At 59.5% G+C, this 23,430-nt stretch overlaps 1 protein-coding gene across 3 annotated transcripts; it reads left to right on the top strand.

Moving 5' to 3' along the window:
- The first annotated feature begins 294 nt into the window (after positions 1–294).
- On the top strand, positions 295–19,554 carry REXO1 (RNA exonuclease 1 homolog). 3 transcript variants are annotated; one of them, XM_065918531.1, is made up of 17 exons: positions 295–567; positions 9,617–10,669; positions 11,198–11,334; positions 12,100–12,204; positions 13,042–13,252; positions 14,875–15,038; positions 15,154–15,285; positions 15,363–15,486; positions 15,967–16,080; positions 16,190–16,327; positions 16,468–16,581; positions 17,145–17,218; positions 17,422–17,532; positions 17,956–18,071; positions 18,187–18,325; positions 18,479–18,599; positions 18,686–19,554. In XM_065918531.1, exons 1-17 carry the CDS (start codon positions 411–413, stop codon positions 18,772–18,774), a joined length of 3,099 nt encoding a protein of 1,032 aa, XP_065774603.1. In that variant the 5' UTR covers positions 295–410; the 3' UTR covers positions 18,775–19,554. The 3 variants fall into 3 exon arrangements, 2 of the variants coding, with proteins under 2 accessions (XP_065774603.1, XP_065774602.1); XM_065918530.1 differs by having other exon boundaries at positions 9,617–11,334; XR_010660904.1 differs by lacking the exons at positions 17,956–18,071; positions 18,686–19,554 and having other exon boundaries at positions 9,617–11,334.
- The last annotated feature ends 3,876 nt before the right edge of the window (positions 19,555–23,430 follow it).

Raw genomic sequence — 23,430 nt, 5'->3', positions numbered from 1 at the left:
TTTTTTTTTTTTTATCAGGCGCGCCTCGGACAGCCCTGGCGCCGCAGGGGCCAGGGGCTCAAGATGGCGCTGCTGCCGCTAGAGGACCCGCCGGAGGCGCCGGCGAGGTACTCTGAGGCCTCAGACAGGGCAGCCTGTGTCCTCTATCCCTCCCTTGGGGGCCATCTGTTTCAGATCAGGGGCCTGCGATCCGTCTCGGTCCCGCGAGAGCAGGCGTTTCTGATCAGGCGCACTTCGGGCAGCCGCTCCCGGGGTCCCTTGCGGCAGCATCCCGGGGGCCTCCGGGGACCTCGGAGCAAGATGGCGGCGGCGGCGGGGTCCGTGAGGCGCGGGCGGGGGCGACCGCGGCGCCAGTGAGGGGGCCCGGGGGCCCGGCGGCTCCGGGCCGGGGCGCCGCCGCGGGACGGACCATGCTACGCTCCACCGGCTTCTTCCGGGCCATCGACTGCCCCTACTGGGCTGGGGCGCCCGGGGGACCCTGCCGGCGGCCCTACTGCCACTTCCGGCACCGCGGGGCCCGGGGCCCGGGCGCGCCCGGCGAAGGTGGAGCGGTGTCCCCCGCAGCAGGTAATGTCTACCTGCCCGCTTCGAGTTCGGTTCCCCGTCGCGGGTTGGACCCCAGCGCCCGGGCTTCCCTGGTTTCCCGTTCCCCGTTCATCTCTCCCTGTATACTCGCGAGCGACGTCCCTCCAAGCCGGGGTCACCCACCCCGGAGCCCAGTGCCGGTCTCGGGTACTCTGACCCTGCGTTTTCGCGAGTGTAAAACCTAAACAGTGAGAGGACCTGCCTTCCTAGAGGTGTCGCGAGCGTGAAGCGCGTGGGGGTCGGGAAAAGAGCGCGACCAGCACTGGTCAACAGGCTCGGGACTCCTCCCGTGGGAACCGTTCCCGACCCCTCCCCTCCCCGGGGTGTTGGTTGCAGCCGTTGTTTACTTCCGCGCTCGTTCCCCCGCCGCACCTCTGCTCGTGGCCGCCCCTGTTGACAACAGCGGAGTCGAGAGGGTCTTGTTTAGGAGCTCTCCGACTGGGTGTCGAGCCCCGTGTGTCATACTAGGGTCAGGGAGGGAGTCAAACCTGACTGATTGCGTGTGTGTGTGTGTTGGGATGGGGGACAGACTTCGGAGAGGACGTTCAGAGGCTGTGCGTGTCTCAGCGTGGTGATTGTCAATGTCACAGAGTTCAGGTGAGAGCTGCCAGGAGGCAGGCACTGTTTTTCTTAGGAGGTGTGGGCTTTGAGCAGAAACATGAAGAACGGGGGCAAAAAGAGGAGCATCACAAGGAAAGGTCCACGGGGAGGATGTGTGTCATTCCTTTCAGGGGAATTTAGGCTCCGTGGCCCCTGTTCTCGGGAACTGGCTCCCTCTTTCCATCAGACCCAGATTTCTTTGTTCAGTATCCTCTCTTTGTGCTTAAGACACAGATCTTCATTTCAGAGCTTTTTTACTTGAGAAGCATCCTTGCTCGTATGAAGTCATAGGCCTGTTTCCCCCACCCCCCCAAAAAAAGGGGGGGGGGAGGTAGAATTGTCTCAGATTTCCACCCTAAATTTTGCTTGGCCCATTGGCCTTGCATCAGCTGCCCAGATGCCATCATTCAAGGTCAGGCTCCACACCTGGGTGGGACACCGGCCTGGCTCTTGGGAACCTTCCCTCAAGGAAGGAAGATAGCTGTGCCCACAGGTGCCTGAGTTTCAGGCCTGAGTGTGGGACACTCCTTGGTGGTCACCCTGTCCCGGTGCACTTTCTCGCTGCATCTTTTGACATGCTGGTGCAGTCTGCATGGTGTTCTGTAGAGAGCCCCTGATGTTTAGGGGATGGACAAACGGGACAGGCCAGCTTCCTCAGACCCTGGGCAGCGACTCATCTGCAGGCCCACAGATTGACTTCCAGCCATCTGAGAGCGCTATTTATCTCTTCGTGTATTCTTCCTAGTTCATTGGTCTCTTGATGTCTTCCTGCATCACAAATGGCCAGTTTGCAAAAGTGTCATTTTTGAGAACCCATTGGTGATGTGGTCCTGTCTGCTTCACTTTCCCGCAGGAAAAAGTGCAGCTGCCTACCCCTGACCCCAGTGTCTGCATTTTCCTTTTGCAGGTGAGAAAAAGCAGTCCTCTTCTCCTCTGGGGGGTGGGGGTGGGTCTCTTCCTGCAGCTCAGCCTCCGTCTTGCTGTGGGGCCTCTCTGATGCTGTTTCCTCCTCTGTGGCGTGCTCAGGTGTGCCCCCCGCCCCTGCACCTTTTAGCTCCCCCTTGCTCTGGACTTTGACAGGCACACTTCTGTGGGGCTTGCAGAGCCTGCAGCCACAGGCCAGACTTTGGCTGGGTCCCCGTGAGCAGACTGACATGGCCCAAGAGCAGATGCTCGGCCAGGGTGGGCTGGGCAGGGATGCAGATGGTACTGACTGCCTGCAGGTGGGATGCAGGAGTTCCAGCACCTCCGGCCTTGGTCTGCTGGCCCCCTGAGGCCCATGTAGGGCCCATCCCAGTTTTTCCGGCCCTTAGATCCGCTCTCCTGTGCTCCACGGTCCCCACCCCCATGCTCTGCTGGGGTTGCCCAGTTACTGCCGTGCACCCTCAGGCATGCTCTTTATTCATGACCCTTAACCGGTGGGAGGGACAATTGTCCCAATTTTACAGACGAGGAGACGGGCCCAGAGAGGGGAAGCCATGCACCTGTGTACACACAGTCGGTAAGTGCGCCTCATGGGGTCGGATCAGGGCGGTGAGGCCCTTGCCGCCTCACTTCCTGCTGCTGGGCACCTGGGTGCCCATCATGTGTGGACTCAGTGCTGTGTCCCGAGGCTGAGAGGCAGCAGTGAGACCCGGGGAAGGGCCTCACCCATGCTGCAGGGCCTGAGCACTGAAATCTCCTGAAGACTGGCCGGAGGAATCCCTGACTCGTGCTGGAAGACAGGGTGGCCCCAGCTGGTGGTGGTCGCAGCTCCCCTGGGTCTCACATGGGGGACCCTTGTGGTGTGGTGTTCTGAGAGCAAGCCTTGCTTCTTAAGGGAAGCTAAGGGCCAGGAGTCAGGTGGGAAGGGAGGGTGCAGCCACAGAAGTGCGTGCTTCCGAAGGGGCAGTAGCCCTTCGCTGCCTTCCCCATGGGCTGGGGGCCAGCAGGATTCACGAGGGCATGACTCCCCACTGCCCTGATGGCCGTGCTCAGAGGCAGAAGCAAAGTGTTCCTCTTGTCTGGTGCTTTCTCTTCCTGAGTGAGCCATACACACCCTTTCCTCCCTTTCCTGGGGGAGAAAGCCCAGCAGAGAGCAGTGTCACCTGTGTATCTGAAGGTCTGGCCGGGTACTTGACGACCCCCAGGGCTTCCCTAGCTTGCCGCCAGGTGTGGTCTTGGGTCAGGCTTGTCAAGGGCCTCCGACTTTGTCGGGAGAGGGTGGAACCATGAAGAATACCAGAAACTGGTGGGGGGCCGTGGGGGGGCACATCCTGGACTCTGTGCAGGGTGGAGCAGCCTCCCTGGCCCCACCTCTTTGATGCCAGGAGTCCCCCAGTCTTCACCCAGTGTTCCCTGGAGGCAGGAGCACCCCGGAAAAGACCCCTGGTCATCAGTCTCACCTCCCCACCCCTCCTGGGGAGCTGTGTGCACAAGTGCAGCTCAGCCAAGGGAGCTGGGCCACCAGGCTCAGGGGACACAGGCTTGCCACCTCCCAGGGGAGGAGCCTCCACTGCCATCCAGTGGGTGGTTCCATTGTTCCATTGTTCTTGACTTTTCTGTGAAGAGGGAGTGGAGGAAAGGTGCTGCGGGTTTTCAGAGCAGCATGAATCCCTTTCTTACGCCAGGACGAGGGTGGTCTAGATTCAGTGGGTCGTGCAGCCCGTCTTCAGAGGCAGTGTCCCATCCCAGCTAAGTCATCTCTGTTCAGAGTGCTTTTTTTGGGACTCAGAGTAATGTTCTTTTTAAACACACAGGAAAATGCTGGAAAGTCAAAAGAGATGGGTCGTGTATGTGGCGATGCCCCTAGTCCTGCATCAGCAGGCTTGCTGTGCCTCCTCCCAGCCTGGGATGTGGTTTGTCCTTCCTGTGCTTGTAACCCTGCTCTTCTTGGGAGCTGGGTCCTTCTGTCGAGGTTGCAGAAACCCCAGCGAGGTGCGAGGCCTGCCTCGTGCTTCTGGTTCCCACACCTGGTGGCCCCTCTTTAAGCACCTGGGGAGCTTTCTAGACTGGCCTTCTTGCCCAGATCCAGGCTCGGGCCATTTGAATAAGGATATACCTGCCTCCAGAGCTGGGTTTTTTTTTTTTTGCCTTTTTAGAGTTCTCTGCTTAGTGTCAGCAAAGCAGTGTCTCGCCTGGAGTTCATGCTGACCTTCCCGGGGACACACCTGTGGTTGTCAGGAAGTAGGGGGCTCCTAGCACCGGCGGGGTGGGGGAAGGGGTGTCCGGGGACGCCGCTCAGCGTGTCACGGTGCCCGGGCCGGCTCCCTTTCCCTGCACACGTGGCCTTGTCCCACTCCAAGTGTCCGTGCTGCCAAGCGAGATGGAGGAACCTGCACTGTGTCCCAGCCCGGGCCTGCTTTTGTATTTGAGGATGGGCTGAACCAGCCAGCTTTGGCCTGCTGAGAGAGCACCACCCCGAGAATTGCCACACCAGCCCTCCCAGCTCCTCCGCGACCCAAGGTGAGAGGCAGAACAACCCAAGCACCAGGGTTGGATCGGCGAGGACAGCACAGCAGCCCAGAGAGCTCGGGAGCTATGCGGGATGCTTGAGTGCACCCCATCCCCAGAGCATCTGCAGAGGGGAGGCACAAGCGCCATGGCAGACTTGCAGCCCTGCAGGTGGAGTAGCGCCTCAGGTGAAGGTGTTGGAGCAACATCCTCCATGGTGTGAGGAGCCTAGCCTCCCACTGCTCAGTGTCACCACCTCTGCTTTGGCCACCCCTTCTGCAAGGTGGGGTGGTGATGTAGGCCCCTCAACAAGCAGTGCGCCTCTCCCGTCTCACCCAGCTGTCCTGCGCAGTATCCTTGCTCTGCCGTCCCCCTGTCCTGGCTCCTCCCTCTGAATCCCCTTGACCAGAGCATTGCACTTGAACAGTGGTTGCTCAGGAACTTGGTCTGTTGGTGTTGAAGCCATCCCTGTGTGGAAGGTCGACTTCTGTCTGTGTGATCTGACTCCCAGCATAAGCTGTACCCGTCGTTTTAGGGTGCTGGGTCCATGGCTGAGGCGCTCTGTGAAGGCTGACCCCTCCCCGAGCAGTCTGCACAGGTGGCAGGCAGTGTTGGAAGCCCAGAAAAGTGTAGGGAGCAGGACGGGTGGCTGGCAGACCTGAGCGCTCTTGGTGGGGGTGGGGGGCCTTGGCCATCTTAGCTGTGAGCTTGGCCAGACACACACAGGCATGGTCCACCCAGCCTCTGCGTCAGCTGTGAAATCCGGAGCTGGCTCTGGCACCCTCCCAGGGCTCTTCAGATCTGTCTGAATTCAGTACTCATCTGTAGACCACCTGGGGGGGCTCTGGGAGGGAAGGAGTGTCCAGCAGCACATATCTGGGCCAGAATCCAGGAGAGTGAGCCATTGGCACCTGTGGTTGCAACAAGTCGGGTGAGTGTTCCCAGGCAAGCAGTTGCTAAGCTGGGTTTTGAGGGATGAATAGGAGTCTGCCTGGTGCTTGGAAGCTGATAGTCCTCCTTGCTCTGCCTTCGAGGCTTCTGCCGCCTGGGCAGCTTCCTGTCGAAGGAGTGGGCCTCGTTGCTCTCCTTTGACTGGTCTTTTTGTCCTACTCATCTCATGTGGCAGGGATGCTGCCTGTCTCTTCCTGGCCCCCTGACTTGCCCCCTTGGGTTGTGACCATCCCCTGGGGTGAAGGAGTCCCCACTGTTGTCTAACCAGGGCACAAAGTAGGGAGTGGCACTGCCACATGCATATCGTCTGTTGATGGGGGCAGAGGAGTAAGGGGAAGGTAGGGTGGTGGAGAGTCCTTCGGACCGTAGAGGATCAGGCGGCACTCGGTCTTCTTGTATGAGGAGGGGAGCCAGGGTTTTGGGGTATGGCACTGCCCCAGTCTCAGCCTCCTCTGTGAGGGGGTCACAGCAGGCAGGATGGGCGTGAGGATTAAAGAGGAAGGCCTCAGAGTTAGAGTCGATTGGGTTGGGGCCCGTGACTCCCAATGGGGGCTTCCTGCCCACTTGTCTACTCATTAACTGCACTTGCAGCTGGAGCTTGCGGGCCGGGTGTCTGCGGAGTGTTTCCTCAACTGAGGGTGGTAGGGGGAGCAGAGGGCAGGGCTCAGAGGGATTGGGGTAGCTGCCACCCCACACTGTCCTTCCACCCGAAGTGGGCTCTGGGTGATCTGTTCCCTGAGCACCGTGGCCATGAGTGTCTGCTCCTGGCTAAAGGTGGGACAGCCTACCTGGGCTCTGCCAAGTTGGATGCCTGGTCACCTGGAGCTGGTGACCAGGGCGTGTTGGGACCAGGTCACAGGGAGAGTGGCCCCGGGGTGCCAAAACCAAGAGGGGATGGCGCACAAAAACCGGGCCCAGGGACAGCCCAGAAGCTTCCCAGGGGCCTCCCCAGGGTCTCTCTTCAGTGGTGGCCCTGCTTGGCAGCCCAATTCTTGCCCTGGGTCTGGGGCAGGAACTTCTCCTGAGAGTAACCCCAGCAGCCAGGCCTTCCAGGAGCTTTCCCAGTCAGCTTGAGAGTTGACCCCTTGCTGAAAAACAGCCAATTAGTCTTGTTTACCAAAGGCATTCTTCCCTGGTACAAACCCCAAAGGAGCGCCCGTTGGCTTCCAGCCAGATTAATTCCCTAATAACAGGAAGGTGCTTCTGTGGCGCCACAGCACCTCTCCACCTTTTGAGGGTCACCTGTCGCTTGGCAAAGGTTTTCTTGGGAAATTTCTCCAGTTCCTTCTGGTCCCCTGAGGGCTAGTCCCTTGAGGCAGGGTGGGGTGGGGGCTAGGTAGCATCACAAATGCCTTCTCCATCTACCTGCCTCCCCCCAGAGGCCTCCAGAAGCTTCAGCAGGAGCATGGGGGTCGAACTCTGGGCCCCTCACACTCATTTCTGAGCCGCAGGGGCTGTGGCTGAGCCGCAGGGGCTGTGGCTGAGCCCCGGCAGCTGTGTGCTTCATGTGCCTAGACCTGCAGCCTTATGTCACCTCAGGGACACTGAGGCTTAGAGGGGAGGGTCTTGACCAAACCCTCTGCCCCTTTCCTAGAGCTGTTTGTTTTGTTTTTTTCAATTTAGCCTGTTGGGATGTGAAGAGGGAGCCTCCCTGGTACTGAAACATCCCACCTTGGCAGGGCTCTGGGATGCCCAGATCTCGGGGGCTGGGCCTGGCCAGGGGCTTACTCCTTGGCAGAGTCTGAGTTGGGCCCTGGAGACTGCAGGAAGTGGAGGGGGTACTGCCCTCAAGAAGCCCCCTGACGCTAGGGCAGGCCCTCATCAGAGAGCAGGAGCTTCTCTCCCCATCAGGGCGCCCAGCGGGCCCCCTGGGGCCTTGGCAGCCTGCCGCCCTCTTGTGGCCTGGCCCTTTGGGTACCTCCCTCCTCTCCTTGCTTCCCAAGTGCAGGCTTGTTTGTGATGGGATTCCTGTCACTTCATGAAGTGCAGAGGTCTGAACTCTGGCATGAGAAGGGCATGAGGCACTCCGGGGCGTTTCTGTGTTGCTGGGGCACCTTGCTGCCTGTTCCAGAGCTGGTCAGAGTGGGGAGGACCTCCATCCATTAGAACCCCTCCGGGGGGAGGGGCATTTCCCCCAGATGAGCCCTGCTACTGGGAGCCATCTCAGCCTCAGGAAGGGAGGTCAGGGAGTGAGGGGGGTTGGGGCTGGAGGCCCCCCAAGACTTGCAGGATCCAGCCCATCCCTTACTGGACATGCCCCGTCAGTGCCCCCCAGCTTGTGTTCTAGGCCCTCCACTCTGCTGGGCAGCCAAGACTTTGAGGGGAGGGGAGGGTGCTGGCTTTTCTGTTCACATGGGCCTCAAGTAGCTGGGGTGGGTCTGTGGTAGTGCCTGTGGGCCCGCTGTGGGTTAGGGTCAGCTGCAGGAAGGGCCGTGGATCCTGCCCTTGGGGGCTTCTGGCCCTCTCTCTGGACCTCTGGATGGTCCTTTCATCTTGAACCTCTTCTGGGGCAGAGGGGCAAGTGGCTGTGTGTTCTGACCAGTCACCAGCACCCAGTCCTGCCGTGGCCTGTGCGACTCGGTTTTACCATTCTTTCCATAACCTGCAGGCTGGGTGTGTCTCTGGTGGTCTGAAGCACAGATATACACGTCCTTTCAAGTGTCACCTGAGAAATAGGTTCCAGGGTAAAAGCCGGACAGTAGGTCTGTGATGGAACCTGCACCCCTGGCCCCCTGGTCCTCCAGCAGCCCAGCTACCCACCCTTGTCCTGCAGTAGCGCCAGTTGTCCTGTGCGTCCTTTCTCAGGGGTCTATGCATTTCCTGGGGCTTCTGCAGCAAGAGCCCCCCTCACCAGGTACCTTAGAAGAGCACAGAGTTTCCTCTGGCAGTTCTGGAGGTCAGAGGCCCAGAGTGGGGGCACAGCTGGTTCCATCCTGAGGCTCCTGGAGTGTGGCCAAGCACAGGGCATCAAAACAAGTCACTTTTTCTTCAGAGTTTCACAGACTCCTGTCTGGGAGACACTCTAACCAGGAACCATTTAAAATTCCGAAACAGTTGAATCTAGTGTGTTACTCCCTTCTGGGAGCATTGGGCTTTACCTGCTCACATCTTACGGAGAAGCTTTGCACCTTTGTCCATAAGGGAGTCTCCTGTGAGGTCCCTGCTAGCTTGGGTGGTGTTGGGCTGCTCCTGTGTAATATACCCTGGAGGCGGGTCAGTAACAGCAGCTGCTTGCCCACCAGCTGCCCCACCACTCCTGTTCTGATGCAGACATGAGTGTGTCCCATGCCTTCCCTGCCATCCACCCCACTGTGCTTCCCCGTGTCATGCGTTGTCTGAATATCTTACACTTTGGCATCGTTTGGGGGACAGCGTGCCTCGCTTCCTCTGTGAAGTTTGCCGTGTTGTCCTGCGTACACCCCAGCTGCCACCTCCTTACAGTCGACACTTCAGGACTTTGCATGTTCTCACTGGTATATGCACCACTGGTGGAACTTCCCTGTGGGCAAGAAAGTGTGTGGGAGGACAGAGCCTAAAGGCGCAGTCACCAGGCAAGGCTGTGCGTGTCTGCCTGCTGCTCTGGGTGGACTGTGTCAGGCCACCTTCTGTTCCCTACCCCCGAGTCAGACGGCTCTGTGCACTGTGCCTTTGGCCCTCGCTGGCTGGCTGGCGGGCCTCCTGCCTCCCTGGCTTCAGGGAGCTGCATGGTATGACTTCAGCGTGGGCTGAGCCATGTGGGAAGCCCACCCTTGCCCAGCTCCCCAGACCTCACCATCCATGTTCCAGGTCAGGAAGACCCCAGGCTCTGTACCCCACACCCTACTTGGTGGTAGGACCTGCATGGACCCTCCAGGTTCCTTGACTTTCTGCCAGAGTTTCTGTGCGGCCGGCCATAGGCCTGGCCCTGGCAGATTCTGGAAGGCCAGTCCTCTGCTCTTCCCTGCTGGCCCCAAGGGTCAAGGCCTGGCATTAGGCAGTGGCTGGTCACCAGCTCCTGGGGCCGCTGCTGCACCAGCCTGCTCATGGCTGTTTCTCCTCTTTGTTTCAGGACTTGGTTATGACCCGTACAACCCTGAGCTGCCCAAGCCCCCTGCACAGAGGGAGAATGGCACCCTGGGCAGAGGCATTGATTCCCACTCAGATATCCTGGAGCTGGAGCTGGTCAACCAGGCCATTGAGGCCGTGCGCTCTGAGGTGGAGCTGGAGCAGAGGCGCTACCAGGAGCTCCTGGAGACGGCCCGGGAGTGTGGTTCGGCCGAGGCCCCTGTCCTGGCACCTCATGGCCCTGCTGCCTGCCCCGCCACCAGCCTGGATGGGGACACCTTCCCACTATCCTTCGATTACAACCCCAGTAGCCATGGCCTTTTGAGCCCCGATGCCAGCTATCAGCCCACCCCACTGGCTGCCACCGCTGAGCCTGGCTGCAAGTACTCGCTAGCGTCGCCAGACCGGGCTCAGGGCCATGGTGGAGGGGGTGGCGGTGCCCTGGAGTATGTCCCCAAGGCTGTGGGCCAGCCCCGGCGGTACGGCCGCCCCGTCTCCAGCAGCAAGTACGTGGTGGACAACTCGAAGCCGTCTACAGACCTGGAGTATGACCCCCTGTCCAACTTCTCTGCCCGCCTGCTTAGCAGGGCCAGCACCAAGGACGAGAGGGCCCCCAAGCGGCCCAGGTGCTCCCGTGGCAGCGAGCCCTACACACCTGCACCCAAGAAGCCCTGTGACCCCTTTGGCAGCTGCGACGCCAGGTTTTCGGACTCTGACGATGACGCTGCTGTCGCTCCAGGTGACAAACCCGTCACCACCAGCCCCCCAAGAGCTCAAAGGGGCACTGAGAGCAAAGCCCCAGGGAAGCCGGGCTCCAGGGAGGGCCCCGAGCTGGAGGAGGGCGGCCTTCGGGAGACCAAGGAGATGGCGGTGCAGTGTGACGTGGAGGATCTCGGGCCACCGCCTCGGAGCCCAGGCAGGCCACCCTTGGCTAAGCCTAGCTCACCAGCTAGGGCTGCGCCAGAGCGTAGCAGCCTCAAGGAGGGGAGGCCTAAGAAGAAAAGTGGGGTTCCACCCACTGCCAACCACAAGGACAGCGTCCGGAAGACAGATAAGGGTAAGGATGGTGCACGAGGGAGGCCAACTGAGAAGCCTACTGCAGACAGGAGGGGCCCGCAGGCTGGCAGCCCCCGGCACAAGGCAGAGCGGCCCCACGGGACCAAGAAAAAGCCATCTTCAGCCACTCCGGTGGCCAGCTCAGGGAAAGGCCGACCTGAACGGCCAAGACCGCTGCCGAGCCCCGCACCGGGGGCAGCCCGCCAACCACCAGATAGGATGGCTGGGAAGACCCTGTCAGGGAAGCTGGCAGAGAGGAAGGCCCGCTCGCTGGACGAGGGCGCCCCCCGGGACGCCCCCAAGCTGCCCAGGCGGGCCCTGAGCCATGCCGAGCTCTTCGGGGATGAGAGTGAGGACGAGGACCCGCGGCCCGAGGCGCCGGCCACCCGGCCTCCCGCTCCCCCCAGCCTCAGCTCCAGCTCGGACTCGGACTCAGACTCGGACTCCAGCCTGGGCCTGTCGGCTGCGCAGGGGCCGCCCAAGCGCCTCAAGGCCTCCCCGCCCCCCCACTCCTCATCCTCTTCCTCAGGGGCGGGCTCTGATGTGGACTACTCGGCCCTGGAGAAGGAGGTTGACTTTGACTCCGACCCCATGGAGGAGTGCCTGCGCATCTTCAATGAGTCAACAGCCATCAAGACTGAGGACAAGGGCCGCCTGGCCCGGCAGGTGAGGGCAGGCCAGCTGGGCACCTCCCTGACTCCCTTGTGACCAGAGGCCCAGCACCCAGTGGAGATGGCTTTCTCAGCGTCAGCCTCCCAGCTCATTCAGAATTCAGACCCCTCGATGGCTACCACTTCCCCCGCTCCTGATCCTGCTTATCCTCTCTCTCTGTCACCTCTTCCGGATTCCTTGCAGACCCGTTTCCCCTCTTTTCCCCTCTCCTCCCTCTGAGACCCCCAAACTCAGCCACGCTCCACCTTTCTGGTTTCCTGCTGCAGTGTCCCCACCTCACCACCAGAGGGAGCTTTGCTCTGAATGGAGTTGGCACAGCCAGTCCCATGGGCAACGTGCAGCTGCTGGGGGATCCCCAGTGGGACCCTGGCCCCACCCTCTGATCCCCCCTCTTTAGTGCCCCACCCTGTTCCTGGCCCTCTGCTTTTCCCATTTCTTCCTTCATTCCCACAATTGTGAACCTGCACCAGTCCCTGTGCTGGGTGGGCGGGAGCATGGACTGGGTGGTCTGCAGAACTCACCCTTTGGGGGCTCTGAGAGGTGGGCCCGGGTGCCAAGTCTGTATCCTCACCTGGAGGCAGGGCCTGTGTGTTCTGGGGGGAGGTGAGAACCCTGAAACCCCCTCTACAGCCAGGCAGCCAGTTAGTGTCTTCCCACCTGCTCCTGTCTCAAGCCTGGGGTGTACTCCAGGCCAGGACGAGTGAGAGGAACTGTGGCTGGAGTGGGGTGGGCTCGCTGAGGGACATATCTGTGTCTCAGCCCCCCAAGGAGGAGAAGACTGCGGATAAGGGGCATTCAGGCCTGACCACACTGTTTCCCGGGCAGAAGAGGAGGATTTCTCACCTCTCCAAGCAAGGCAAGGAGGTAAGTGTCTGCCTCTGGGTCCTGGGGGAATGGTCACCCATCTACAGAGGCAGAGCCTCCCCACGTTCCCTTGCTCTGGGGGCCTCTGGCTCTGCCTGTGTCCTGCAGAGCCATTCTTGGGGCCCACAACTGGTTGTCAGGGTGTGCTGAGTGCTGGGGGCAGAGTGTGGAGTGTGGTGACCAGATGAGGGCAGCCCTCCGGCAGGGTCACACTGCCCAGCCCGAGTTCAGAGGTGGGCTCTGATCCTGGGCAAGTGCTGCCACATCTCTGAGTCTAGGGTTCTTCCCTTGTAGTGTACAGACATGATCAGTTGTCAGTCACCGTGGGGCTGATAGTGAGCTATCACTTGGAAGGCTGGGGCAGAAGACAGAAGTGGAGGTGATCCACTCACCAGTCCTTCTGCACCCCGCTGGGCATTCTGAAAGTACTCTTCAGAGAAGATTGGATCGAGCAGGATATACTCTAGCGGGTGGGTGGGAACACACAGCCTGTGCCTACAGAAGGGCTGAAGGGACTGGGCACGCAGAAGCCAGCAGGGCAGGGCTGGGCGGGGCTGGGGAGAGTGGAGCGTCATGGTGAATTTGAGTGCTGAAGCGCCAGGCTGGTTCCTGCCTGGGTATGAGCACACTTGGGAGGAAACCAGCTGGTTCTCTTCAGGCGGTCAGCAGACTCAGATGAAGGCCAGCTGCTTCCCTTCAGGGCACTTGCCTGCCCAGGCGAAGGTCCCTGGGCTGGCCTGCCCCATCCCGCAGTGCTGCCCCTGTCCTGATGCCCTGGAAGGCCTGCTCTGGATACCTCTGATCCAGAGCGTCCTGGGCTTGGAATTCTTCACCCAGGCGGAGCCCACGAGGAGAGGCCCTGCGCCCCCTGCTCGGCCCCCGACCGCCCAGGAGGTGTGCTACCGACGGGCCCAGCAGGCGCAGAGGGAGTCAGCCGGCTGGCTCCAGGCCGCCCAGCAGCTGGCTGAGAAGCCGAGCTCTGTCCACATCTCGGCCCCAGGAGAGAAGCGGAGGATCGCCCATGTCCCCAACCCCCTCCTGGCCGCAGGTGGGTCCCAGAGGCTGGGGAATGCTGCCACCAGCAGGGAGAGCCCCTGCCTGGCTCCTGCTCTGCCAGGGGCTGTGGCCTTGAGCAGTGCAGGCTGGATGTCTATGCTTATCTGTGAAGCAGCCCCGATGCTAGTGGGAGGTGCTTGGCGGGGCTACCCTGGGGAGTCTGAGGGTGGCTTCCTCCCTTCCCTGTCTGTCCCCAGACCCAGAGTGACTCTCCACTCGTCCCCTGCCAGCCTGGTCTAAGAGGCTCCCACCTAGGTGTGGCACCTCACAAGGTGTTACTGAGGGGGTGACTCTGGAGGCCTTCAACCCTCCAGTCAAACCAGTGGATCTGGGGTAGAGATTGGGGCTGGGTTTCCTCCCCTCCCACCCTGAGGCCACTGTCCTCTGACTTGGGCTTGTCTGAAAGCTGGGTTACACCCCAACAGTCCAACAAGCGTGGGGCTTAGGCATGCAAAGGGAGCAGGGCTATGCAGCCCCTGGAGGCTCATCCAGATGCAGAGAATTCAGCTTCCCTGGGTGGGAGTCCCTGCTATCTGACCACCTCCCTAGGTGTCCTTGCTGCTGCTTCCAAACCCCTCTAAGAGCCAGCCCCGAGGAAATGGCTCCAGGTGTCTGAAGGCTCCTTAGGTTTCCTGGTGCTAGAGCCTCCCAGAGGAGAAGCCCTCGGTGTTCCTGGCCCTCCCCTCAGGGTGTCTGAGCCGGAGCTCCCAGCAGCCATGCAGTCCATCTCCAGCAGGGCACGAGGGGACAGGGAGACAGCCCTGGACCGTGGCCCTGAGGCGCACATCTCAGAAGCCTAACCTTACTCTGGGCTGTCTGGTCATCTCCGATGACAGGACAGTTCTTTGGCGGTGTCACTGCTTGCACTCTGGCAGCAAGGCGGTTCCCCTAAGCCTCAGGGGGACTCACCTGCCGATGCTTCCTACTCTACGTGACTCTGAAAGCGTCACTGAGAAGTGTGCATCCTTAGAGATGAGGCTGGTGGGGAGCTCACCTCCCTCATGGCTGAGCCTGGTGTGGGCAGGCTTGGGTCATCACTCTGTCCGCGCCTTGGTGGTCTCACTCTGTCCCCATGCCCCTTCCCCACCCTTACTGCCAGCTGCTGCTCTGCCTGGGGCCCTTGGAGACAGCCCTGCTGGCGGCCCCCTCCTCTGTCTGGTTTGTGACCTCATCAAAGGGAGTGGCAGAACACTGGGGCAGCTGCAGGCAGCCAGCTGGTCACAATGAGTGGGCCGGGGGCGACCCGCATGCTCTGGTGCTCAGCCCGGGAGCCAGGGCCTTTCGTCCCTCACACTTCCATGCCTTGGAGTCAGGGGCCGGAACATGTGGCAGAGGCTCCCTGCACCCCCCACCACTCGCCGCACCACACCGGCGGTGACCTTGCCTGAGCCGGCCTCCGAAGCCCCATTTTCGCCCCCGCCCCCTCGATGGACTTACCCGAAAGCTGATAGAGCCTGATGTCATTCCACAGCCCTCGGGCCCGACCCCGGCCCCTCCCCCTGTGCTCCCAGATGCATGTCCTGCTGGCACTCCACGGCCACGGCCGCCTGGTGCTTTGCAGCTCGGTGATGGGCGTGCTCTCCTCCTGTTCTCACGGCCCCTGTCACCCCGCAGCCCCCACAGGTGCCAAGAGGACCCTCTCGGCCAGCAGCAGCCAGCCCCCCAGCGGCCCCGAGCCAGGCAGCCAGCCCCTGAAGACGCGCACATTGTCGGGCATGGCGTCCAAGACCACCACCACCGTGGCCCCCAAGCGTGTGGCGCACAGCCCATCCTTACAGGTGAGCCCTTGGTACTGCCTGCTGTCTCCCTTTAACTGAGTCGACCCTGAGCTGGGTCAGGCCAGGGTCAGGTGGGAGCAAGCGTGCCACCCTCTGCTGGTCTCTGTTCCTCTAGAGTTTAAAGAAGCCCATTATCCCAAAAGAGTTCGGGGGCAAAGTCCCCACTGTCATCCGCCAGCGGTATCTCAACCTGTTTATTGAAGAGTGCCTCAAATTTTGCTCTTCTAACCAGGAAGCCATAGAGAAGGTGCGTGGTGAGGGTGGGAGAGAGGGGGCATGGTGGGAGGCGGGGCCGGGTGGGGCTGAGTCCATGTCCTCTCACAGGCGCTCAACGAGGAGAAGGTAGCCTACGACCGCAGCCCCAGCAAGAACATCTACCTGAACGTGGCTGTGAACACCCTCAAGAAGCTGCGCGGCCTGGGCCCAGGTGCCGGAGCAGGTCTCAACAGTAAGTCACGTCCAGAAGACCCAGGCCTCGGCCTTCAGCAGCCCCCATCCCGTCAGGAGGCTGTCAGACAGAGGCTCTGCTGTGCCCGGTTGTCTGGCTCCTGTGGAGGATGATGTTGGCCCTGCGCCCTCAAAAGAGCCTCCTCTCACTGTTAACCGTCCTCCTCAGTGAACTGTGGGGCCGCTGCTAATGGGGGGCCTCTTCAAAAGCTTGAGGCAGGAGGGCGCTTCTTAAGCTTCTTACAGAATGCATTGGCGCCTTCTGCACTTCCGTCTGCCACGGGCTGGCTCCCCTTCCTCCCGTGTGGAGCTCTTGGCTTTCCCTTCTGAGTGGTGAAGACCCCAGGGAGGGGGCGGGGCTTCCAGGCAGCCTACTGGTCCCCAAAGAGTTAAGGTCATAGGAGGTCAGGATGTTCCCTTCTTTGGGGAGCAGGGCACTTGGAAGGACTCAGGATGAACTGTGTTCACTACCCTCTTGCAGAAACCAGCGGCCGGAAGGTGGTGTCCCATGAAGTGGTGCTGGGGGGCAAGTTGGCTGCCAGGACCAGCTTTTCGCTCAGCCGCCCTAGCAGCCCCCGTGTGGAGGATCTGAAAGGTGAGCCTGGCTCCTGCAGGGCTGCCCCGGCAGCTCTCAGCCGCCTTTGCCTGGGCCCTGGTGTGGCCCCAGTGTGGCCGTGGGCTGACCGCCTCTCCTGTGTCCCCAGGGGCCGCCCTGTACAGCCGCCTCAAGGAGTACCTGCTCACGGAGGGCCAGCTGAAGGAGAATGGCTACCCCTTCCCGCACCCTGAGAAGCCTGGTGGCGCCATCATCTTCACAGCTGAGGAGAAGAAACCCAAGGACTGTGAGTACCCTGCACCACTGCCCTGGGGTGCAGGGGCTGGGGAGGGGTCCATCTGGGGATGGAGTGTTAGAGCCAACGGGTGTGGACACAGAGTTCTGGGCCAGGCAGGCTGGCCTGATGCACACCGCCCCACCCGGTAGCCTCCTGCAGGATCTGCTGCCGCTGCGGCGCTGAGTACCTCGTGTCCTCCTCTGGCCGCTGCATGCGCGAGGAGGAGTGTTACTACCACTGGGGGCGGCTCCGCCGGAACCGAGGTGAGACCCCTGCCCGGCTGGGCTGGGCTGGCCACTTGCTCTGATTGTTTGTAACTTTTTTTCGATTGTGGGTTTTTATGGAAAAGATAATCCAAAGGCCTTCCTGTGACAACATTCATAAAAGGAAGGTCTCTCGCCCCACCCACTGGGTGCCCTTTCCACCCCTGTTGCCTTTGAAGAATAGGGGCAGTTTGGCCCAAGGGAACCAAGGCTTCATCCTGTCTTGTGACTGCTTGCTTCCTTTTGTCGCCAGTGGGGCCATTTTCCAACCACGGGCACATACAAGCCTCCTTAAGTTCTGCCCGCTGGCTGCCCTAGACCCTCTCTGGGTGGGCAAACCTCCATGGGGCCACACCAAGCTCGCCCGCACTGCTTAATGAGGAGAACTGGTGCTGGGTGAGAGTGGGAGGGGGTCTGCCAGGGGTCTCGGCCCCTCACACCCTGGTTGGGCCTGGTGCCCCCCTAGGGAAGGGGCCTGGGAAGCCCCTGGCCACCGGGCAGACGGGGTGTGGTGGACTGGGCTGGGGCGTCGGGTGGACCTGCTTGACCGCATCTGTTTGTAGTGGCCGGTGGCTGGGAGACTCAGTACACATGCTGCTCAGCTGCCATAGGCTCTACTGGCTGTCAGGTCGCCAAGGTAAGTGTCCTGGGTCATTCCTTGTCCTGGGGAGTGTTGGCCCCAAGCCTCCCTTTTCCCATACTTGATTTTCCCGCCTGGTGTGGGGACCTTGGGTAAAGGACTGCTGCCAGCACAGCCCAGCCCAGCCAGCACAGCTCAGCCCGAGTCCAGCCGTGCCCTTCCGAGCCCACCACCTGATTGTCCCTTCCTCCTACCCCAAGCAACACGTGCAGGATGGCCGGAAGGAAAACTTAGAAGGGTTTGTGAAGACTTTTGAGAAAGAGCTTTCAGGAGATGCGCATCCAGGAGTCTATGCCCTCGACTGTGAGATGGTGAGTGGGCCTGGCTGACCTGGACTTCCTCAGCCCTTGGGGGGCTTGCTGCCCAGGAGGGAGGGGCTTCCCAGTCCCTCTTGCAGAACCTCGGGCCTGCGCCAGCATCAGGAGAAGAGGGTGTCTGGCAGTGAGTCCACCTCCCTGCCGAGCTCATGTTACAGCCTGGCCAGCACCTGAGTCTGAGGGCCTGGTGCACAAAACAGCCCTTGGCTCAGCTCTGGGGTGGGGAGGGCGGGCACCCATGTTCTTCTCTCCCTCTGGGGGCTTCCCCCCAGAGAAGCCCCTGGAAGCCCTCTGGCATGGGTTCCGTATCTAAAAGCGGGGCCTGAGTTGCCACCTGTGGGGCTCAGGGACCCTGGGCTGTGGAGTGGGAAGGGCTGTCAGGACCCTCCGTCTGAGGCGTGTCCCCTGGCCCTACAGTCCTACACCACGTACGGCCTGGAGCTGACGCGCGTCACGGTGGTGGACACGGACCTCCAGGTTGTGTACGACACCTTTGTCAGGCCAGACAACGAGATTGTTGACTATAACACTAGGTGCGCGCTCTCTGCCCATTCCCCATCACAGCCCAACCCCTGCCTGCAGCCCAGTCCCCACCTGGCCCCAGGTTGGGGCCTCCCAGCTCCATAATGCCTCTGTCCTCCCGCCCAGGTTTTCAGGAGTGACCGAGGCTGACCTTGCAGACACGAGCATCTCGCTCCGGGATGTCCAGGCCGTGTTGCTGAGCATGTTCAGCTCAGACACCGTCCTCATTGGTCACAGTCTGGAGAGCGACCTGCTGGCTTTGAAGGTACCCTGTTCCCTCCGTCCTGATTCCCAGAAGGTTCCCAGAAGGCAGCTAGGGCCGATTGTTCTCAGTCCAGGGAGGGAGCTGTGGAGTCTGAGGTCAGGCCCCGGCGTGCACTCTGGGACCCTCCCTGACCGCCTGCCCACCTGCCTGCAGGTCATCCACAGCACCGTGGTGGACACGTCCGTGTTATTCCCGCATCGCCTGGGCCTCCCCTACAAGCGCTCCCTGCGGAATCTCATGGCTGACTACCTCAGACAGATCATTCAGGACAATGGTGAGTGCTGGGGCATGGGCACATGGGGGCCTTGAGGGCTATGGGGGCCGCAGGCTCCCGGCCCTGACACACCTGTTTGCTTGCAGTGGACGGGCACAGCTCCAGCGAGGATGCCAGTGCCTGCATGCACCTGGTGATCTGGAAGATCCGAGAAGACGCCAAGACCAAGCGGTGACCGCCGCCTGCCCGCCCGCCCGCCTCTCCCACAGCCCCGGCCCGTCCTCTACCCCAGGCCTCTTCCAAAACAGTGCAATAAATCTCGAGAGCTAACCCTGTCCACGTCGCCGAGACACAGAAAACCAAGAGAACCAGATGAGCCGGCGGCAGTGAGCCCAGCGCCGAGACTGACCCCGGAGCCCTGAGCCCCTCTGCGCTCCTGCCCATCCCTGCCTCTGCCCCTGACCTCTGTCCTCTGAGACTGCTGCTGACTCCACGGGCAGGGCCGGCCTGCCATCCCCACAGGCCCTGCTGGTGCCCCTTCTTGTGGGTGGAGGGTGCGGGGGTGGCAGGCTTAAGGGTTTGTTTGTGACAGGGGTTTGTCTTTTTATTTTGTATTATTTTTATTATTTTGAATTTAAACCTGATGACTTGACAGTTGTCTTCCCTACCTGGAGGAGCAAGAGCCCGGTGCTGCCTTCCCTCCTGGGGGATGGGGGTGGAGCTGGGAGCGCAGCCGGCACCCCGAAGGCCACCAGGACCTGGGAGTTCCACCTAGCCTGGGCCTGGACAGTGGGATCTGGCCTCCCCAGCTTATCTGGGGCTTCTGGGAACCAATCCAGCCCCTCCATCAGCCCCCCAGGCCTCGCCTTCTGGACACCCTAGGGCCTACTGGCCTCTGGACACTGTCTTCCCGCCAGAGCCCTGCCCTCCCCTGGGGGCTGTCTATAAAGCCCCACAGCCCCCTTCCAAGACCCCCTCTCCCCCAGGCAGGGGCAGAATAAACGTTTGTACGGATTTTAGAGCCTCTGGCATCTGGTGTGTTCTTGCTGTCAGGTGTGGCTTCCATGCACAGTGGGGGTCACTGTCACCCCTAGTTGGGGGGTGGAGGGTTAGGACCTTGCTCTCCCTCGTGGACCCAGGGCCCCATGCTTCCAGACCCTTCCCATTGCTGGTGATTACAGCCAGCAGCCAAGAGTCAAGCCCCTGCCACTAGCCACTGACGATCCTGACCCTCTGGGACCCATTATGACCCATATTCTAGTGACCTATTGACTCCCTCCCCGCCCCCCCCAGCTTTTTTTGAACAAGGAGTGGTTTTCTAAATACAGGATGCAAGCACGTCTCCAAAGGACATTGCTGTGTGGGTTCCATCCCTCTCCCCCCTCCCCAGAGCATGAGTACCCCAGGGAGGCCTTGGGCAACTAGGGAAGGGGCTTCCAGATGCAGGGGAGGGGGTCAGGTTGGGAGTGAGACGAAAGCTTTCAGCTTGCCAAAACTGCTGGCTCACAGAGGCTGAAGAGCCTTTGCAAACCAGATTCTGTCTGCTTGGGAAACTGCTTTCTCTTCTGTCACCATGTGGGGAGGGGCGGTACTGAGTACCCAATGCCCTCTGCACAGGCACACGCCTTGTGGTGGTGTCTCCTGGAGGCTGTTGGAGCAATTTGTCCAAGTCCCTCCCCAGGGTGTTTCTCAGTAAGCCCTGGGTAGGGCTGGAAGAGCGGGATGCTGCTCGATGTTCAGGGCTCCCCAAGAAATGGGGGCGGAGGTTGCTGCTCTGACGGGGTGGTCAGCTCCTGTGTTGTGTCTCCACCGCATCATTCATTCACCCAACATCAGTTCGGAAGGCAGGACAGGCAGGCACATTTGGTCTGTTTGGTCACAGCTGGCCAGAGGGAGGAACTGACTCCAAAGTTGGGGAATTACCTTCCTAATTTCTGTTCTTCAGAAGGTTCCTTAAAAGAATATGAAAAACATGGAGAAGGAAATGGCAACCCACTCCAGTATTCTTGCCTGGAAAAGTTCATGGACAGAGGAGCCTGGCGGGCTGCAGTCCATGGGATTACATGACTGAGCATGTGTGCACGAGGGTGGAGGGAGATGGGTTGGTAGCAATAAAGTGGTAGAACGTAAAAAAAAAAAAAAAAATGAGAAACAGCTTAATCACCTCCTGTGAACCCTCAAACTTGACCCTCCTAAGAGGACCCTACCTTTAGTAGTGCCTTACACACACTGCCCCACCCTGGCCCAAGTACCCTACCTGTGGCCTGAATGCTGCCCAAGCCTCATTGCTGTCTCCCACCCCTGCCCCCTCCAAGAAGGCCCCCAGAGCCCTAGCTGGTTGCTGAGTAGGCAAACTCCAGGCTGTAACCCTCTGTGCTGCTTCCTGGTAGGATGGTCTCAGTGGTTCTAACAGCCTTCCCCAACCAGACGCCCAACACTCTTACCTGTGCATAGGAGATGCTCATTGAAATGGGATGAAAGAAAGAACCGAGGCCCATGGGTCAGACTCAGTTCCCAATTATCTAACACCCCAACGTCCTTCCTCTGCCTCTAGCCTCTCCCCAACCCTGTGGCCCCACCCAGCTTCAACGAGGTCCAACCCACCTCACCGAGTGCAAGCTTTACAAGATTCCACCACTAAAGGACTTGCCCCTGTGTCCTTTGCGACCACAAAGGACCATGACAAACTTAGAATGTAAAAAAAAAAAGACAGAAATATCACTTTGCCGACAGAGGTCCATATAGTCAAAGCTATGGTTTTTCCAGTAGTCATGTATGGGTGTGAGAGTTGAACCACAAAGGCTAAGCCCTGAAGAATTGATGCATTTGAAAAGTGGTGCTGGAGAAGACTTTGACTTCTGACCCGTCTGACTCTTTGCGACCACATGGACTGCAGCACGCCAGGCTTCCCTGTCCTTCACCATCTCCTGGAACTTGCTCAAATTCCTATCCATTAAGTGAGTGATGCCATCCAACCATCTCGTCCTCTATCATCCCCTTCTCCTGCCTCCAATATTTCCCAGCATCAGGGTCTTTTCCAGTGAGTCAGTTTTTCACATCAGGCAGCCAAAGTATTGGAGCTTCAGCTTCAGCATGAGTCTTTCCAGTGAATATTCAGGGTTGATTTCCTTTAGGATTGACTGGTTTGATCTCCTTGCAGTCCAAGGGATTCTCAAAAGTCTTCTCCAGCACCACTTTTCAAATGCATCAATTCTTCAGGGCTTAGCCTTTATGGTTCAACTCTCACATCCATACATGACTACTGGAAAAACCACAGCTTTGACTATATGGACCTCTGTCAGCAAAGTGATATTTCTGTTTTTTTACATTCTGTCTAGGTTTGTCATTCATAACAAACTGTGGAAAATTATTAAACAGATGGGAATACCAGACCACATGACCTGCCTCTTAAGAAATCTGTATGCAGATCAAGAAGCTACAGTTAGAACTGGACTTGAAACAACAGACTGGTTCCAAATTGGGAAAGGAGTACCTCAAGGCTACATATTGTCATCCTGCTTATTTAACTTATGCAGAGTACATCATGAGAAACACTGGGCTCGAGGAAGCACAAGCTGGAATCAAGATTGCCAGGAGAAATATCAATAACCTCAGATATGCATATAACACCACACTTATGGCAGAAAGCAAGGAAAAACTAAAGAGCCTCTTGATGAAAGTGAAAGAGGAGAGTGAAAAAGTTGGCTTAAAACTCAACATTCAGAAAACTAAGATCATGGTTTCTGGTCCTATCACATCATGGCAAATAGATGGGGAACAATGGAAACAGTGACAGACTTTATTTTTGGGGGCTCCAAAATCACTGCTGGTGGTGATTGCAGCCATGAAATTAAATGATGCTTACTCCTTGGAAGAAAAGTTATGACCAACATAGACAGCATATTAAAAAGCAGAGACATTACTTTGCCAACAAAGGTCCGTCTAGTCAAAGCTTTGGTTTTTCCAGTAGTCATGTATGGATGTGAGAGTTGGACTATAAAGAAGGCTGAGCACCAAGTAACTGATGCTTTTGAACTGTGATATTGGAAAAGACTCTTGAGAGTCCCTTGGACTGCAAGGAGATCCAACCAGTTCATCCTAAAGGAGGTCAGTCCTGAGTGTTCATTGGAAGGACTCATGTTGAAGCTGAAATTCCAATACTTTGGCCACCTGATGCAAAGAACTGACTCATTGGAAAAGACCCTGATGCTGAGAATGATTGAAGGCGGGAGAAGGGGACGACAGAGGATGAGATGGTTGGATGGCATCACTGACTCAAAGGACATGGGTTTGAGTAAGCTCTGGGAGTTGGTGATGGACAGGGAAGCCTGGCGTGCAGCGATTCATGGGGTCGCAAAGAGTCGGATACGACTGAGCGACTGAACTGAACTAACAGGTTTGTCATAGTCCCTTAATACAAAAGCCCAGATTAAGACTCTTCCATCAAGCCCGGCTGTCAAGGCCTCACTAGGCCTCGCCTTCGGCCCCGCCCGTTGGTCCCGCCTCCTTTAACTCCGTTGCGCGAGGTCACACTAGGCTCCGCCCCCTTGAGCCCTGTTCGGCGTGGATGACTCTCGGCCCCGCCTTCGGTATTGGCCCTGCTTCTGGGTAACGCCCTTCTTCCTTGGGCTCACCTTCCGCTCAGGCCACGCCCTCGACGTCCCTCACCGTCCTTGGCCCCGCCCGCTTTCTCCCCGTTCCTCGAGGTCACTGGGCCCTGCCTTCGGCTCCGCCCCTTTTGGCCCTGTTCAGTTTGGCCTCGCTCGACCCCGCCTTCGGCCCCGCCCCTACCTTAGTATTGGCCCCGCCTTCGGCCCTAGACCCCGCCCTTCAGCTCAGCTCCGCCCCGCGCCCGCGCCGCCCGTTTCAGGCCCGTTGGCCCGCGGCTAAC

Source organism: Muntiacus reevesi, chromosome 1 (assembly GCF_963930625.1).
Source record: "Muntiacus reevesi chromosome 1, mMunRee1.1, whole genome shotgun sequence".
NCBI lineage: Eukaryota > Metazoa > Chordata > Mammalia > Artiodactyla > Cervidae > Muntiacus > Muntiacus reevesi.
The sequence above is the reverse complement of the archived record's forward strand: the minus strand, read 5'-3'. Positions and strand labels throughout refer to the sequence as shown.

What these genes read in the sequence shown, in the direction of transcription:
- REXO1 (XM_065918530.1), top strand. Translation starts at nt 411, where the DNA reads ATGCTACGCTCCACCGGCTTCTTCCGGGCCATCGACTGCCCCTACTGG. An exon ending in CAACCCCCTCCTGGCCGCAG is followed by an intron (nt 13,253 to 14,874) that starts GTGGGTCCCAGA and finishes GTCACCCCGCAG; the next exon opens with CCCCCACAGGTGCCAAGAGG. An exon ending in CTGGCTGTCAGGTCGCCAAG is followed by an intron (nt 17,219 to 17,421) that starts GTAAGTGTCCTG and finishes TCCTACCCCAAG; the next exon opens with CAACACGTGCAGGATGGCCG.